The sequence below is a fragment of the Protomyctophum bolini genome (genome assembly GCF_963924005.1).
Source record: "Protomyctophum bolini genome assembly, chromosome: 20".
Taxonomy (NCBI): domain Eukaryota; kingdom Metazoa; phylum Chordata; class Actinopteri; order Myctophiformes; family Myctophidae; genus Protomyctophum; species Protomyctophum bolini.
Window position 1 is genome coordinate 2987753 of NC_137881.1, and position 18046 is coordinate 3005798.

The 18046-nt window shown below is 46.9% G+C and overlaps 1 protein-coding gene across 1 annotated transcript in view; it reads right to left on the minus strand.

Moving 5' to 3' along the window:
- Positions 1-3390: 3390 nt before the first annotated feature.
- The window catches only part of LOC308335900 (SLIT-ROBO Rho GTPase-activating protein 3-like), a gene marked incomplete at its 3' end in the record, with an annotated part of 94650 nt that continues 79994 nt past the window's right edge, over positions 3391-18046 (minus strand). The window contains exons 17-22 of the mRNA XM_080793122.1: positions 14043-14267; positions 13451-13524; positions 11216-11396; positions 9909-10037; positions 7228-7699; positions 3391-4113 (exon numbers count right to left, since the gene is read on the minus strand). Coding sequence (XP_080649248.1) covers positions 3391-4113; positions 7228-7699; positions 9909-10037; positions 11216-11396; positions 13451-13524; positions 14043-14267 — 1804 coding nt within the window. The remainder of the gene's footprint in view (positions 4114-7227; positions 7700-9908; positions 10038-11215; positions 11397-13450; positions 13525-14042; positions 14268-18046) is intronic.

The window sequence follows — 18046 nt, forward strand, 5'->3', positions numbered from 1 at the left end:
TCAAGATTTGGAACATTTTCTTAATTTCTTTTCTTTGCATAATGCTGTTACGTTAAATGTTCTCAAACAGAACATTTAGCACCTGATGGAGGGGAAAGGAACTGGTTGGAATAACGTGTTCCTTCCACGCGCTACGTCCAACCAGGGAAACTCCCCCCTGTCAGGTTGTAAAGGAGCAACTTGGACACTCAGGCATGAAGGAAGCATGGGTTCAAGTCCGTTGCTCTCCCCAGGTTGGCGGAGGGTGTGTAGAGCCCAGGATCACATTAGATGATTGACACAGGGGTGAAAAATGGGTTACAAAATCGTGGGATAAAAAATATATTAAAAAAAAACAACAGAACATTAAAATGTAATCAAATAGATTAACACACGTTTTGAAAAATCGGTCATAAAACGGTAATCGGTGGTGTGGGACTTTTTGGGGCAGAAACATAATGTGGCATGCAGGCCGGTCGGTCGGTCGGTCGTCGTGGAACCTTCACCGGACAGTGTCTTTGAAAGATAAAAACCATTTCAACAAGATGTTTTCCACGTGGAGATGTTGTTATAGTTAGTGTAGAGAAGTATTTTTGTTTCCAGTGCGTCGTCCCTTTTGTCATCCAGCATGTCCTACACCTAAAGCAGGGGGTGGGCAAATGGCGGCCCGGGGGCCACATGCAGCCCCCACCTTCACTTAATGTGGCCCTCATCATGTTAATATCAGAATGCTGATTGATTTCAGCCGTTTACAATTCCAAACACGCTTTAATTACTTCATGACTAGTGTGACATGACTAGTATGACATGACTAGTATTAACATGTTATTTTCCTTTTGGGTCCAATGTAGTTATGTTAACAGTTCATAAAGTTAACTACCGGTATATGACCATAACTAAATGCATTTGAAATTAAAAAAAGGTTACTTTTCAGGATTCCAATTCAAATAGCAAAAAAATAGCTGATCCACAAGCTCAAAACGATCAGTTATTTTTTTGCTAATGTGGCCCCTCTGGAGTGAGTGTGGAAATATACTGGCCTTATGACATCGTCAAGGTTGCCCAGCCCTGACCTAAAGCACAACTATACCCAGTTACCCAGGTCATCACAGACTAAACCTATACCCAGTTACCCAGGTCATCACAGACTAAACCTATACCCAGTTACCCAGGTCATCACAGACTAAACCTATACCCAGTTACCCAGGTCATCACAGACTAAACCTATACCCAGTTACCCAGGTCATCACAGACTAAACCTATACCCAGTTACCCAGGTCATCACAGACTAAACCTATACCCAGTTACCCAGGTCATCACAGACTAAACCTATACCCACCACAACACCCTGTCATCACGAATACTGGACTACTCGCCCCGGTGCTTGCCTGTTTTTCCTCCTGGAATTTTCCCCAGTGAGGGGGATAACTTTGTAATATGCTATTGGCTGTTTGTATTATTTTTGGAAAAATATAAAAGGATACTGCTGTGGAAAGGCTATATTATTTGACTTATATTGAACCTATAAACAATTTAGTATTATTTAGTATATGTAAGGTTTTGCCCCCTCAAATGGTACCTCCTCAGATAATCCCCACATTTCTGTGAACAGACTTCACTGTAGTAGCTTTTCATAAATTATATTTGTACTTGGGCTGTTCTGCTGTCATGAAAGTTTATAGTTAGAGCAATTCAAAGTCCAGCCGTCTGCTGTCCAGCCTCTCCCACCAACCCCTCACTGGGGAAAACTTCTGGGAGGAAAACAGAAACGGGGCGAGTAGTCTTGTTACCGTCATCACTATAGTCTTGCGTTACCAGACTGTTGCCTCTCGCAAATTTCCAAATGCAGGACCAACGGAAGAGCCCCGTCTGTCATGAGTAAAATATAAAGCAGAACTGGAGAGCCTCCTCCCCACTTCCGTTTCATCGTTACAGTCGCGTAACATTTATCCTGATATAAAAAATAAAAAAAAATCTATGCATATATATAGCTTGTTGCTTAGCAGAAAAGGTAAACAAATAAATAAAATGTAAAGATATTTTTTAAATAGAGTCCAAGCCTCTTCTGTTCACCTGACAGGGGGGGGGGGAGTTTCCCCGGTTGGACGTAGCGTGCGGAAGGAACACGTTATTCCAACCAGCTCCTTTTCCCTTCCATCTGGCGCCCCGGCTGGCCAGGGGGAGGCAGTATAGAGACCAATGATGCCATACGTTTTTACCCCTGCTTCTGGACAAAACTGAATTATATAATGTGCATTTAGTTTTTGGTAAAATTAAGACTGTTAATTACGTTTGATACAATTTAACAATTTAACAATTAAAAAGTACGTTAAACACATTAACATTGTCCCCATACAATGTCACCATTTGTCGTACGGTAAAGTATTATCGGGCTTTAGCGGTTAAGAAAATGAACCCCCCATGAATTATTATTGTTTATGTATATGTCTGTCTGTCTGTCTGTCTGTCTGTCTGTCTGTCTGTCTGTCTGTCTGTCTGTGAGTCTGTCTGGCTGTCTGTCTGTCTGTCTGTCTGTCTGTCTGTCTGTCTGTCTGTCTGTCTGTGAGTCTGTCTGTGAGTCTGTCTGTCTGTCTGTCTGTCTGTGAGTCTGTGAGTCTGTCTGTCTGTCTGTCTGTCTGTCTGTCTGTCTGTCTGTCTGTCTGCCTGCCTGTCTGTCTGTCTGTCTGTCTGTCTGTCTGTGAGTCTGTCTGTGAGTCTGTCTGTCTGTCTGTCTGTCTGTCTGTCTGTGAGTCTGTCTGTGAGTCTGTCTGTCTGTCTGTCTGTCTGTCTGTCTGTCTGTCTGCCTGCCTGCCTGCCTGCCTGCCTGTCTGTCTGTCTGTGAGTCTGTCTGTGAGTCTGTGAGTCTGTCTGTCTGTCTGTCTGTCTGTCTGTCTGTCTGCCTGCCTGCCTGTCTGTCTGCCTGCCTGCCTGCCTGTCTGTCTGCCTGTCTGTCTGTCTGTCTGTCTGTCTGTCTGTCTGTCTGTCTGTCTGCCTGCCTGCCTGCCTGTCTGTCTGCCTGTCTGTCTGTCTGTCTGTCCGGTACCAACAGGTGACGAAGTGGCGCTGTTGAGCTTCATACTGTGCACAGGTGCATGATGGGAAGCTGAATTTTTAGTGTTAGTGTAACAACAGCACACAGTACAGTACAGTACAGTACAGTACAGTACAGTACAGTACAGTACAGTACAGTACAGTACAGTACAGTACAGTAGATACTGTGTAGATAGTGACGTGCGTACCGAACTTTTCTCCCGGGACAGTCAGGGGTTGGTGGGGGGTGATTATACCCTGTCGGGACCACCCATCACGGGGGCTCTCTCTCTCACATGTTACCCTGCTTGTCGGGACAGGGGGGCGGTGGTGGTGGTGGGGGGGTGATTATACCCTGTCGGGACCACCCATCACGGGGGCTCACATGTTACCCTGCTTGTCGGAGGAGGTGGAGGAGGCCGTTGAGGGGCACGGGGACGGGGCCTTGGGGAACACCCTGTCCGTGGGCGTGGGCCCCCCCGTGGGGGGGGGGCTGCCCAGGCCGGAGGAGCTGGAGCTGCTGGAGCGATGCGTCCCCCCCTGGTGTGTCCCCTGGTGTGTCCCCCCCTGGTGTCCCCCCAGTCCCAGGACGGGCGCGGGCCTCACGGGCGGCCGGACGGGCGGCTGCCTCAGCGGCGCGTTGGGCCGCCGCTGCTGTCCGGCCCCTCCCCCCGCGGCCCCTCCCCCCCCGGCCCCTCCCCCTCCCCCCGACAGGGCGGGCTTGAAGGTGGACATGCAGGTCTCCGAGGAGGAGGAGCTGCTGCTGCGCCGCAGGGCGGCGTCCGGGTCGCGGATCACCATGGTGGTGTGCAGCGGGCTCCCGCCGGGGGCCTCCCCTCCCCCCCCTCCCCCCCCGCCGTGGTGGCGCTGGTGGTGGTGGACCACCCCCCCCGGGGACCCCCCACCCTGGCCCCCTCCCCCTCCCACCACCACCACCGGGGGCGGCGGCGGGGGGTGTGGGTGGTGGTGGTGGTGGGGGCTGGGGTGGTGGTGTTTGAGCGGCTCCAGGGTGTCCAGGACCACGTCCGGAGCGTGCTTGGCCACGTTCTGGCGCTCCAGCTCGCGGAGCTCGTGCAGCGCCGTGTTCATGGTCTTCTCGATGTCCTGGAGAACAAACGACCGCACGGTGGACAAACACAACACAACGTTTGGACAATTTACAATTTAGGCATTTAGCAGACGCTCTTAATCCAGAGCGATTTACATTAAGGCAAGAACAAAAAAGCATGGGATCATGAAACATGCGTAAGCTAAGAAAGTAAGTATATAATCAAACTATACATATAAACTATACATCTATACTACTATGCTATACATATGTACTATGACGTGCTATGACTACATACAATGCAATTATAGTGCTGTCTACATAACATGCTATAAGTCTGTATCAAATGCTATCTAAGGGGGTGGGGTAAGTGCTATGGGCCATGATGGAGTCTGAAAAGGTGGGTTTTCAAACTACGGCGGAAGATTGGGAGTGATGCTGCAGTTCTGACTGCAATGGGAAGTGCATTCCACAGTTTTGGAGCCAGAAGGGAGAAGAGTTTGGGACGTGGACAATTAGTATTATTAGTCATGCAGGCAGTAAAGTAAACAATGGTTTCGCTGCCACCTGCTGGTTACTGTCAGAACATAGGATAAGAGTGGTGGAAAAAAGAAGGCTACTTAAATACTGCAATGTAGAATTACTACAAGTATTGCTCCTTACAGTAGGAGAAGTAGAAAGTGATGTAAACAGGTTATCAATGTAATGAGATGCAGGGATGGTCTTTTAGATCAGTCATGTACACAGGTTATCAATGTAATGAGTCCCAGGATGGTATGAGGACGTCTGATTTCATATTCAGAAAGAGCGGTCAGAAGGGCCTCTTTAGTCTTTAGACACCTCTTAGAGTCCCCCCACTGTCCAGCAGCCTTCCTCCACTTCAAACGAAAAAGAGAAATACCAATAAATCCACCATCTATTACGAACGTTTGACCTTTTGAAGTCTCTCCTCTAAAAAATGGACTTCAAAGGGATAAAAGACTCTCTTCTATGGACTTTTTGAACAGTATTTAGTTACTCGAGTGCTCGTCCTCATTCTCTGGTTCAACTCGTTGCTAATGCCTTGGCTGACCTCCGAAGCCAGTTACATTTCTATCATTAACCCATTCTGAACGGGAACCCATTTTGGTGTTAGCATCATGTTATGCTTTAGCTATTGAAAAATAGCAGATCTACAAGCTCGTAGCGCGCCACCGAGTGGCGCGCTACGAGCTTGTAGGTCTGCTATTTTTGAAAAAAAAACGACTGACATTACCTGATCTCAGGTCAGAATGGGTTAATCAGACCAGTGTGTGTCCAGTGGAAACCTCGTATGAATCTGATCTCAGGTCAGAATGGGTTAACTCAGTTGCATAACTCCCCAAATGGCTGCGCATGCAGTCCGAAAATGGCTCCATTAAAAGAGAAGGGCGTACCGTATACAGTATTACAGTACAGTACACTATACAGTATCGCTGGGAGATTCTGTAATGTTCCATCGTGACAGAATCGACGCAGTTTGCCTCGTACTGTATCTGAGCATTCCTGTGTCCTGCCTTCATCTCCTTAAACCCATTCTGACCTGAGATCAGATTCTAACGCACAGAAGAATGGTGGTTCTTTAACGCATTTTGACCTGAGATCAGATTCTAAAAAAATCTCTTCTAAATCCTGACAGTTAAAAAAAAAAACAGATCTACAAGCTCGTAGCGCGTTTAGTTGAAAACATTCGCTCTGAAAGAATATGTATTCAAAGATTTGCGACAAATTTTCATGATTTTTCAAAAATAGCAGACCTACAAGCTCATAGCACGGCGCTATGAGCTTGTAGATCTGTTATTTTTCAATAGCTAAAGTATAATGCTTAAACACCATAGTGCTAAACACCAAATGGGGTTCCCGCCCAATATGGGTTTTAAAGACATTACTGTATTCAAATGCCCCATTGCACAAAAACTAATTTCACCCACTTTATTTTTAACTTATTTACCTTATTTTTATTTCACGATAAAGACAATTAATATAATGACAATTGGAAATGTGATGAGGTCAGCAAATTTAGCATATGTGGATATGTCCACATTTAGGCTAAGGAGTGTTTATCGGAGTGCAAAACTAATGCTTGGAATGGATTCAGAATCATGAAAACTTAGGACCTAATTCACGCCAGCATTTTTTTTTAATTTGAGCTCTTATTTTGAAAAGCCGCCATTTCCGGTCAGTTCGCAGTAGACCTACATTTTGGAAACTACACAGAGCTGGGCCAGCCTTGTTGACAATACACTGACACGACAACGCGTATTCAGGGCGGAGTCACCACCCCCAGGGTAAGCTGTGATTTGCTCTCGTTCACTGCAATGCTATTTGCGGCATTTCCAAAACAATATTGCGCAGAGTAGCGATTATTATCAAACGTATTTGCAATGACATACGTTGAAAGATCTGTTGCCCGTGGACAAGGCACGTTACCTCCGCAGGTTAGATATTATCGGCATAGATGTTTGTCCGTATGTGATTAAGGATTGGAAAAAGTTGCATTGGCAGCCATAGAAAAGTCTGCCCAGGGTAAATGTCCCGGATGTGACGTTTTGGGGCGTTCCTGTCCTGTTTCGTGTCAGTGTATATGAATCCAGACCGGAGCTCTGGGGGGCTCCACAGCGCCGGCTCTGTGCCGTCAAAGAAATGCTGTTTTGACCCAAAATGCCGTCTGGGAAACAAGGAATAGGAGATTCAGGCGATTGAAAGAAACGGATTAGAATGGATTATTATGGCGACGACGATCTAAGATGAACGATCCAGTGCTGTGCTATAACAACACAGCTATAGCTAACCGGCTAACGTGAGTTAGCATTATGGGTCGCTCAATCGAATGCGCTATAAAAGCGCAATTTTGCCGAAGACATTAAATGTTAAGACATTAAGGGCTGTATTTTGTGTGTCTTAAGTACCAGGTGTTATTCCCTAACTTGAGTAAACTAAAGACCTGGAGGCGTGATCAATGCCATTTGGCTATTCTGAGTGGCCAAAGAGCATTGATCACGCCTCCAGGTCTTTAGTTTACTCAAGTTAGGGAATAAGACCTGGTACTTAATAAGACACGCAAAATACAGCCCTAAATGACATTACAGGTATATCCTTCACTGCTGACCGTTCAGTGAGAAGGACCATTCCCAAGGATGGGACGGACTCACCTCGGCCAGCGCCTCGGCCTCCAGGGCCTTGTGGTCGCCCAGGCTGGCGTGGCGCGGCGTGGAGGCGTGGCTGGGAGACGACCTCAGCGAGGAGGAGTGGCCGATGTCGGCGAAGGCCTTAATGGCCCTGTTGTCGTGGTGGTGGGGGGGGTGGTGGGCGCCCCCGCCCAACGTGCTCGCCATCATGGCCGCCGCCGGGTTGTTCCGCTGCCGTTTCTCCGGGCTGTCGGTGGCGGTGGGGGGCAGCGGGGGCGGGGCTCTGCCCGGATGGGCGGCGACGGCGGCCATCTTGTTGTTGTTGCTGTGCGCCGGGCTGCAGGGGCGGGGCATGGTGACCCTGGGGGGGAGGTGGTGGTGGTGGACGTCCCCCGCCATGCTGCTGGGCGTCCCCCTGGTGGGGCTGTGGCTGTCGGTGGAGCCGCCCCTGTGACGGCCGCTGGGCATGGCGGCTCCGTCGGAGCGGATTCTCACCCTGAGGACGGAGAGAGAGAGAGAGAGAGAGAGAGAGAGAGAGAGAGAGAGAGAGAGAGAGAGAGACACAGAGAGACAGAGAGAGAGACAGAGAGACAGAGAGAGAGAGAGAGAGAGAGAGAGAGAGAGAGAGAGAGAGACAGAGAGACAGAGAGAGAGAGAGAGAGAGAGAGAGAGAGAGTACCTAGGTTTACAAATTACTTCCACTGGGAATTTCTGTTCAGCTGTGAAGGAACTCAAAGACAAGGCAAAAAGGGCTTTTTATGCCATCAAGCGTTCAATTCAATTCCAAATTCCAATTAGGACATGGCTCAAAATATTTAAATCAGTTATAGAATCAATTGCATTATATGGCAGTGAGGTATGGGGTCCCTTATTACAAAGTGATTGGGCAAAATGGGACAAAAATCCAGTTGAGATCCTGCATGCAGAGTTCTGCAAAACTATTATCAGGGTACAAAGAAAATGCCCAAACTCTGCATGCAGGGCTGAATTAGGCCAATATCCTTTACTTCTAAATATACAGAAAAGATCTATTAAATTCTGGAGCCATATTAAAAAGAGTGACCCTGCCTGTTACCATTATAAAGCCCTTGCCTGCCAAGAGTTGGACATCCAAAAGAGCCCCCTCAGTCAGATGGTTTTGAAACTAGCTGACCTCTCACCATCTGACATCACAAACCCCAGACAGCCTCAGTGCAGCTACACTATCACTCAGAAGATTAGACCCAACCAAATTATAACTAAAGAAAAAGATAAATACATCACATATTGGAACGAACTCACACAATCACAACACAAACTAGAAACATATTTGGCTCTAAACAGACAGTATACTGTGGCAGATTACCTAACCACAGTAACTGACAAAAACCTGAGAAAGACTTTGACAATGTACAGACTGAGTGATCATAGTCTGGCAATAGAGAAGGGCAGACACAGACAGACCTGGCTGCCCAGAGAGGAGAGGCTGTGCTGTCACTGTGATGACGGAGCTATAGAGACAGAGTTACACTTTTTAACACAATGTAAAAACTACACAAATATTAGAGAGGAGTTCTTCCCAAAATTTGAAACAAATTTCCCAGAATTCAGAAGTATGACAGAAAGGGAAAGATTACCAGTCCTTCTGGGGGAACAGAAAGAATGTGCAGTTTTGGCTGCAAAATATGTCAATTCCTGTCACAAGAAAAGGGACAACCAGTAGGACACACATACAGTATGCCATGTTTTATTTTCTGCACCACCTGCTTTATTTTATATTATTTTAATTTATTTTTTCATGTCATTGATATTATGTTGTTATGTTGTTGTTTGTAATATCTGTGATTGTGCTTTGGCAACACTTGTAAAACGTCATGCCAATAAAGCCTATTGAATTGAATTGAATTGAATTGAGAGAGAGAGAGAGAGAGAGTCGTCAGCTCCATCGGTACACTGTGGTCACTTTCCCACCACAATAACGTACTGGGCTGTTGTGTTGACCCCTGAACCCTGTGAGCTCCCCCCAGAGTTAGTGTCAAAGTGTCCTTGAGCAAGACTCTGAACCCCACTTCTGTTCTTATTACGAAGAGATCTAATTAATGAAATGAACCCTGGTGTAGTTGAATGTCAGCACGGTGGCACAGTTGGTAGTGCTGTCGCCTCACAGCTAGAAGGTCCTGGGTTCGATTCCCGCTGGGGACGCTGTGGGCACTGGTGGCGTGTTCCCTCCTCCGCGTCATCAATGCCCATACCCGAGGCGGGGGTTGGCGATAGGGCCTTTCTGTGTGGAGTTTGCATGTTCTCCCCGTGTCCCCTAGGGTAGGTACCCTCACAAAAACATGCAGTAATCCTGGTCTCTAAAACTACCTCCCCCTGGCCAGCCGGGGCGCCTGATGGAGGGGAAAGGAACTGGTCGGAATAACGTGTCCCTTCCACGCGCTACGTCCGGCCGGGGAAACTCCCCTCTGTCAGGTGAAAAGAAACAGCTTGGACTCCTCATGCATAGAAGGAGGCATGAGGTCAGTCCGCTGCCCCACCCAGGTTGGCAGAGGATCAGTGTAGCGCCCAGGATTACATTAGATAATTGGCACTGGGTGAAAAAGAAAACTGGATTACAAAATCGTGGGATAAAAAAATTAGTAAAAAGAAAAAAAAAGAATGTCAGCGTGTGTGCGTGTGTGTGTGTGTGTGTGTGTGTGTGTGTGTGTGTGTGTGTGTGTACCCACCTGCCCAGCGCGGCTCCAAAGCGGTGCTCGGGGGTGTGGTGGTGGTGATGGGGGGCTTGGTACGCCCCCCCCCCACCCGGGGGCTCGGGGTCGCCTCTGTGGGGGACGCTGTCTGAGAAGGCGTCGTCCCTGAGAACACAACACCGCCACAACCACGGTTAAAATGGGTCTAAATGGGTTAAAAGTACTGGTGTAGGTAGTATTAACCCATTCTGACCTGAGATCAGATTCGTACGAGGTTTCCACTGGACACACACTGGTCTGATGACATTGTCTAAGGGACTCATAGATTGCCATTCAATGCATTATTGATTTTCAAAGTGATGTGTATTATGTATGTGTATATATATTATGTGAATTTGTCTACTATGACTGCACTATTGGGGTTCTTGTTGGCTGTATGTTATTTGCATCAACACGGACAGAGGAAGTTACTCGCACCCTACGGACACTTTAAAATGTGACACTTCTGTTGTTGACGGCATAGTATAACGCTGACGAAGGCTATACGCCGAAACGCGTACGTTGTGCAGCATAATTAAATGCAAATTATGCAAATTATAAAATAATAAAACCAAATGACATGTCCGTGAGTGCTGGTATTTTCTCCTGAGAGTTTTTTTTTTTTTTTTTTAATATATATATTTTTTATCCCACAATTTTGTAACCCATTTTTCACCCCTGTGTCAATCATCTAATGTGATCCTGGGCTCTACACACCCTCCACCGATATAGACGATAGAAGACCATGTAGAAGACCATGTAGAGTTATATATAGACTATAGAGAATGTCTACAGAGGCTGCCTGCCTGTCGAAGGTACAGTGGGAGGTTGTTCCATGCCGTCGGCCCGTAGAAGCAAAAAGCTGCTTCCCCGTACTTTTTTAGTAGCCATTTTCTTAGGCAAAGCGAGCAGGCCAGCAGTGGAAGACCTTAGGGGGCGGTTTGGGACATATTTAGGCAGGCAGTCATGTAGGTATAGGAAGGTGCGAGTCCATTGAGAGCTTTATAGACAAGTAAAATCATTTTAAAATCAATCCTAAAAACAACCGGAAGCCATGCAGTGCAGTGAAGGCAAAACTGGAGTAACATGTTCTCTCATCTTAGTTCTAGTTAAAACTCTGGCTGCTGCATTTTGGACAAGTTGAAATCTGTCAGTTGTTTTCTTAGTAGGCAGTCCAGAAAAAAGTGCATTGCAGTATAAATCAAGCCGAGAAAAAACAAAGGCGTGGATTAGCGTTTTTTTTGCATCGTCCAATCAATGACTAGTACTCACATGTCCTGCATCGTCCAATGACTAGTACTCACATGTCCTGCACCACGATGTACTGGTGCGGTATGAGCCCGTCCACGCCGTTGTGTCGCCCCTCCCACCAGTCCTCCGAGGCTCTGAGGTAGAGCAGCAGCGACGCCCCTTTCTTGAAGGACAGCTCCCGGGGGCTCCGCCCCGCGTAGTCGAACTTAGCGATGGCCTCGATCTGCTCCAGCTCTGGATGATGACGATGATGACGACGGACAGAAGACAGAAAGGGTCGGATGAATGTGGCAAACCTGACTGTTTCACACTGTTACTTTATGAAGAGTGACCACTGCTACTGTACTGTACTGTATGCTACTGCCGCTGCACTGCGCTGTACTGTACTGTACTGTACTGTACTGTACTGTACTGTCCACTGAAATTTCCCTTCCCCAGTGGTCATGTTGTCATGCACGTAGTCACATACCTTTAGGGGGTTGGGGGCGCTTGGGCATTCATTAACAAACTGTAAATAAAGTACCAACCGAAAAAACAAAACTCGTTTTTTTCCCACCGCTGGGGGGGGGGGGGAGGGGGCGTGGCTGCATGAACCCCCTGCCGTTATAAGAACTTGCCGCCACTGGTACTGTCATTGCCACCAAGCCCAACATTGTATTTCCTCCTTTAGGTATATTGGTATTGAAAGGGTCCAACTGCCACCTAGGGGTGGTGGAGACATTGATGTTCTACTCCTGCAGCGTGAGACATTTTGGATGTCAACCCTCAATACTGTTAATAAGGGCTTGAATGAGTCTTTCGACATCAGACCGTTCCTATAACTGTACATTTATTATGAGTCTCTCAATCCAGTATCCCTTTGAGTACTTTTGTGGTGAATGTATCCCCCTTTTTACTGGAGGTTTCTAACTTGTTTTTAACTTGATTTTAACTCTTGCAGTAGTACAGTGTGCATGGCATGCCCCACACTTCATTATGTTTAGGTACTCACCTGTTGTACTATTTGTATCACATGTTCTGTGACCAGCGGCTCCTGACTGTGCCCAATTCCAATCTCAGGTCCAGAGGTGACCGTGCCTTTTCGGTGGCTGGCCCCAAACTCTGGAACTGTCTGCCCCCTCATATTAAGTCTGCTCCCTCCTTAGAGGCCTTTAAGTCTTTACTAAAAACCCATTTCTTCTCCCTGGCTTTCAATGTTTGACCTAATTAACCTGTGTACTTTTTGTGTTGCTTTGATTTTGTAATGTAACCTGTGTACTTTTTGTGTTGCTTTGATTTTGTAATGTAACCTGTGTACTTTTTGTGTTGCTTTGATTTTGTAATGTAACCGGTGTACTTTTTGTGTTGCTTTGATTTTGTAAGGTAACCTGTGTACTTTTTGTGTTGCTTTGATTTTGTAATGTAACCTGTGTACTTTTTGTGTTGCTTTGATTTTGTAATGTAACCTGTGTACTTTTTGTGTTGCTTTGATTTTGTAATGTAACCTGTGTACTTTTTGTGTTGCTTTGATTTTGTAATGTAACCTGTGTACTTTTTGTGTTGCTTTGATTTTACTATGTTACTTGTGTCATGTTTCCTGTACAGCACTCTGGTTGGCCTCCTGGTCTTTGAAAATGTGCTCTATAAATACAATTTGATTTGATTTGATTTGATTTATCTGTAGGTTGTCGGATGATGTACTCTGATGGAGTGATGATGTACTCTGATGGAGTGATGATGTACTCTGATGGAGTGCCCCTCCTGAAGAACTACTAGTCCTCATCCTCATTTGTTCTCAGCATCGGACACAATTGTTGAAAAATCTAAGTAATGGTCTCAGCTTCCTCACTAGGAGCTTTGGGTCTTTTTTTATTTTCAACACCAAACAATTAATAAATGAGTCATCTGGAATTTAAAATTAGCTTTTTTTTTTATCCATGACAACCTTTTTGTGTCCTATATCCTGAAATCAATGTGTATTATTGTGCTTAGATTTTGCATATTTTGTACACATTCTGTACCTGTTATATATTTTTGTATTTGTGTATATTCAAACATGTTTATTATTATTATTGTGACATGGGAAATTGGTTGATTGGTTTGGGCTTAGGTGGCAGTAGTCAGCACCCATCGTTAGAGCCAATCAGTTGTACCCCTACCTGTATATAGGTGCACACCCATTCCCTGTCACATCATTCCTGAAGAAGATCCTTTAAGGGATCGAAACGTCGAATCTAATAAACCAGTGGAGCTGAGTTTCATACCAGTGTTGCAGACTCTATTTTTCATCTTACACAGTGATATCTCACCTTCATCACTGGTGTTGGGTCCGGTACCGTTGTCTACCTCGTCCAGAGCACCAGCGTCACTGTGGGGACTCTCACTGTGGGACACATAATATATACACATTATGACCACCAGGTGTCACCGCTGAAGTGCCCTTGGACAAGGCATTGAACCTCTACCCCTGCAGGGTAAACATGGTACCTTTCCTTTCCTTAGTCCAGTTACCCTGCAGGGTAAACATAGTACCTTTCCTTTCCTTAGTCCAGTTACCCTGCAGGGTAAACATAGTACCTTTCCTTTCCTTAGTCCAGTTACCCTGCAGGGTAAACATAGTACCTTTCCTTTTTTTAGTCCAGTTACCCTGCAGGGTAAACATAGTACCTTTCCTTTCCTTAGTCCAGTTACCCTACCCTGGGTAAACATAGTACCTTTCCTTTCCCTAGTCCAGTTACCCTGCAGGGTAAACATAGTACCTTTCCTTTCCTTACTGTGGGAACACATAATATATACAACATGAAAAATGGCATGCACGCACGGAACACACACACACACACACACACACACACACACACACACACGCACGCAAGGAATACACACACACACACACACACTGACCAGTACTCGTCGCCGGCCATGCACTTCTCGTACACGGGGCCGTCCAGCTCTCGCGGGCCGGGGAAGATGAGCTCGTGGTGGACGATGATGGTCTTGATGACCTCGTTGACGTGAGCCTGGATGGCCACGGGGTCCTGGCCGTCCGGGATGGGCATCAGCGTGGGCCCGAAGCACATGGCCAGGTTGTAGACGTCCATCATGTTCTCATCGCTGTACTGGGACAGGCTGGGAGGGAAGACCATGTAGAGTTACAGTATATAGGGCTGACTGTGGGGAAGACCATGTAGAGTTACAGTATATAGGGCTGACTGGGGGGGAAGACCATGTAGAGTTACAGTATATAGGGCTGACTGGGGGGAAAGACCATGTAGAGTTACAGTATATAGGGCTGACTGGGAGGGAAGACCATGTAGAGTTACAGTATATAGGGCTGACTGGGAGGGAAGACCATGTAGAGTTACAGTATATAGGGCTGACTGGGAGGGAAGACCATGTAGAGTTACAGTATATAGGGCTGACTGGGGGGGACAGACTGGAGGGGGGAGGGGGGGACCATGTAGAGTTACAGTATATAGGGCTGACTGGGAGGGGGGAAGACCATGTAGAGTTACAGTATATAGGGCTGACTGGGAGGGAAGACCATGTAGAGTTACAGTATATAGGGCTGACTGGGAGGGAAGACCATGTAGAGTTACAGTATATAGGGCTGACTGGGAGGGAAGACCATGTAGAGTTACAGTATATAGGGCTGACTGTGGGGAAGACCATGTAGAGTTACAGTATATAGGGCTGACTGGGGGGGAAGACCATGTAGAGTTACAGTATATAGGGCTGACTGGGGGGAAAGACCATGTAGAGTTACAGTATATAGGGCTGACTGGGAGGGAAGACCATGTAGAGTTACAGTATATAGGGCTGACTGGGAGGGAAGACCATGTAGAGTTACAGTATATAGGGCTGACTGGGAGGGAAGACCATGTAGAGTTACAGTATATAGGGCTGACTGGGGGGAAGACCATGTAGAGTTACAGTATATAGGGCTGACTGGGGGGGAAGACCATGTAGAGTTACAGTATATAGGGCTGACTGTGGGGAAGACCATGTAGAGTTACAGTATATAGGGCTGACTGGGGGGAAGACCGTGTAGAGTTACAGTATATAGGGCTGACTGGGGGGGAAGACCATGTAGAGTTACAGTATATAGGGCTGACTGGGGGGAAGACCATGTAGAGTTACAGTATATAGGGCTGACTGGGGGGAAGACCATGTAGAGTTACAGTATATAGGGCTGACTGGGAGGGAAGACCATGTAGAGTTACAGTATATAGGGCTGACTGGGGGGAAGACCATGTAGAGTTACAGTATATAGGGCTGACTGGGGGGAAGACCGTGTAGAGTTACAGTATATAGGGCTGACTATGGGGAAGACCATGTAGAGTTACAGTATATAGGGCTGACTGGGAGGGAAGACCATGTAGAGTTACAGTATATAGGGCTGACTGTGGGGAAGACCATGTAGAGTTACAGTATATAGGGCTGACTGGGGGGAAGACCATGTAGAGTTACAGTATATAGGGCTGACTGGGGGGGAAGACCATGTAGAGTTACAGTATATAGGGCTGACTGTGGGGAAGACCATGTAGAGTTACAGTATATAGGGCTGACTGGGGGGAAGACCATGTAGAGTTACAGTATATAGGGCTGACTGGGAGGGAAGACCATGTAGAGTTACAGTATATAGGGCTGACTGGGGGGAAGACCATGTAGAGTTACAGTATATAGGGCTGACTGGGAGGGAAGACCATGTAGAGTTACAGTATATAGGGCTGACTGGGAGGGAAGACCATGTAGAGTTACAGTATATAGGGCTGACTGGGGGGAAGACCATGTAGAGTTACAGTATATAGGGCTGACTGGGGGGAAGACCGTGTAGAGTTACAGTATATAGGGCTGACTGGGGGGAAGACCATGTAGAGTTACAGTATATAGGGCTGACTGGAGGGAAGACCGTGTAGAGTTACAGTATATAGGGCTGACTGGGGGGAAGACCATGTAGAGTTACAGTATATAGGGCTGACTGGGAGGGAAGACCATGTAGAGTTACAGTATATAGGGCTGACTGGGGGGAAGACCATGTAGAGTTACAGTATATAGGGCTGACTGGGAGGGAAGACCATGTAGAGTTACAGTATATAGGGCTGACTGGGGGGAAGACCATGTAGAGTTACAGTATATAGGGCTGACTGGGGGGAAGACCATGTAGAGTTACAGTATATAGGGCTGACTGGGGGGAAGACCATGTAGAGTTACAGTATATAGGGCTGACTGGGAGGGGGGAAGACCATGTAGAGTTACAGTATATAGGGCTGACTGGGGGGAAGACCATGTAGAGTTACAGTATATAGGGCTGACTGGGGGGGAAGACCATGTAGAGTTACAGTATATAGGGCTGACTGTGGGGAAGACCATGTAGAGTTACAGTATATAGGGCTGACTGGGGGGGAAGACCATGTAGAGTTACAGTATATAGGGCTGACTGGGGGGAAGACCATGTAGAGTTACAGTATATAGGGCTGACTGGGAGGGAAGACCGTGTAGAGTTACAGTATATAGGGCTGACTATGGGGAAGACCATGTAGAGTTACAGTATATAGGGCTGACTGGGAGGGAAGACCATGTAGAGTTACAGTATATAGGGCTGACTGGGGGGAAGACCATGTAGAGTTACAGTATATAGGGCTGACTGGGGGGAAGACCATGTAGAGTTACAGTATATAGGGCTGACTGGGGGGAAGACCATGTAGAGTTACAGTATATAGGGCTGACTGGGAGGGAAGACCATGTAGAGTTACAGTATATAGGGCTGACTGGGAGGGAAGACCATGTAGAGTTACAGTATATAGGGCTGACTGGGAGGGAAGACCATGTAGAGTTACAGTATATAGGGCTGACTGGGAGGAAAGACCATGTAGAGTTACAGTATATAGGGCTGACTGTGGGGAAGACCATGTAGAGTTACAGTATATAGGGCTGACTGTGGGGAAGACCATGTAGAGTTACAGTATATAGGGCTGACTGGGAGGAAAGACCATGTAGAGTTACAGTATATAGGGCTGACTGTGGGGAAGACCATGTAGAGTTACAGTATATAGGGCTGACTGGGAGGGAAGACCATGTAGAGTTACAGTATATAGGGCTGACTGTGGGGAAGACCATGTAGAGTTACAGTATATAGGGCTGACTATGGGGAAGACCATGTAGAGTTACAGTATATAGGGCTGACTGGGGGGAAGACCATGTAGAGTTACAGTATATAGGGCTGACTGGGGGGGAAGACCATGTAGAGTTACAGTATATAGGGCTGACTGGGAGGGAAGACCATGTAGAGTTACAGTATATAGGGCTGACTGTGGGGAAGACCATGTAGAGTTACAGTATATAGGGCTGACTATGGGGAAGACCATGTAGAGTTACAGTATATAGGGCTGACTATGGGGAAGACCATGTAGAGTTACAGTATATAGGGCTGACTGGGGGGAAAGACCATGTAGAGTTACAGTATATAGGGCTGACTGGGGGGAAGACCATGTAGAGTTACAGTATATAGGGCTGACTGTGGGGAAGACCATGTAGAGTTACAGTATATAGGGCTGACTGGGGGGGAAGACCATGTAGAGTTACAGTATATAGGGCTGACTATGGGGAAGACCATGTAGAGTTACAGTATATAGGGCTGACTGGGGGGAAGACCATGTAGAGTTACAGTATATAGGGCTGACTGGGGGGAAGACCATGTAGAGTTACAGTATATAGGGCTGACTGGGGGGGAAGACCATGTAGAGTTACAGCATATAGGGCTGACTATGGGGAAGACCATGTAGAGTTACAGTATATAGGGCTGACTGGGGGGAAGACCATGTAGAGTTACAGTATATAGGGCTGACTGGGGGGAAGACCATGTAGAGTTACAGTATATAGGGCTGACTATGGGGAAGGCCATGTCG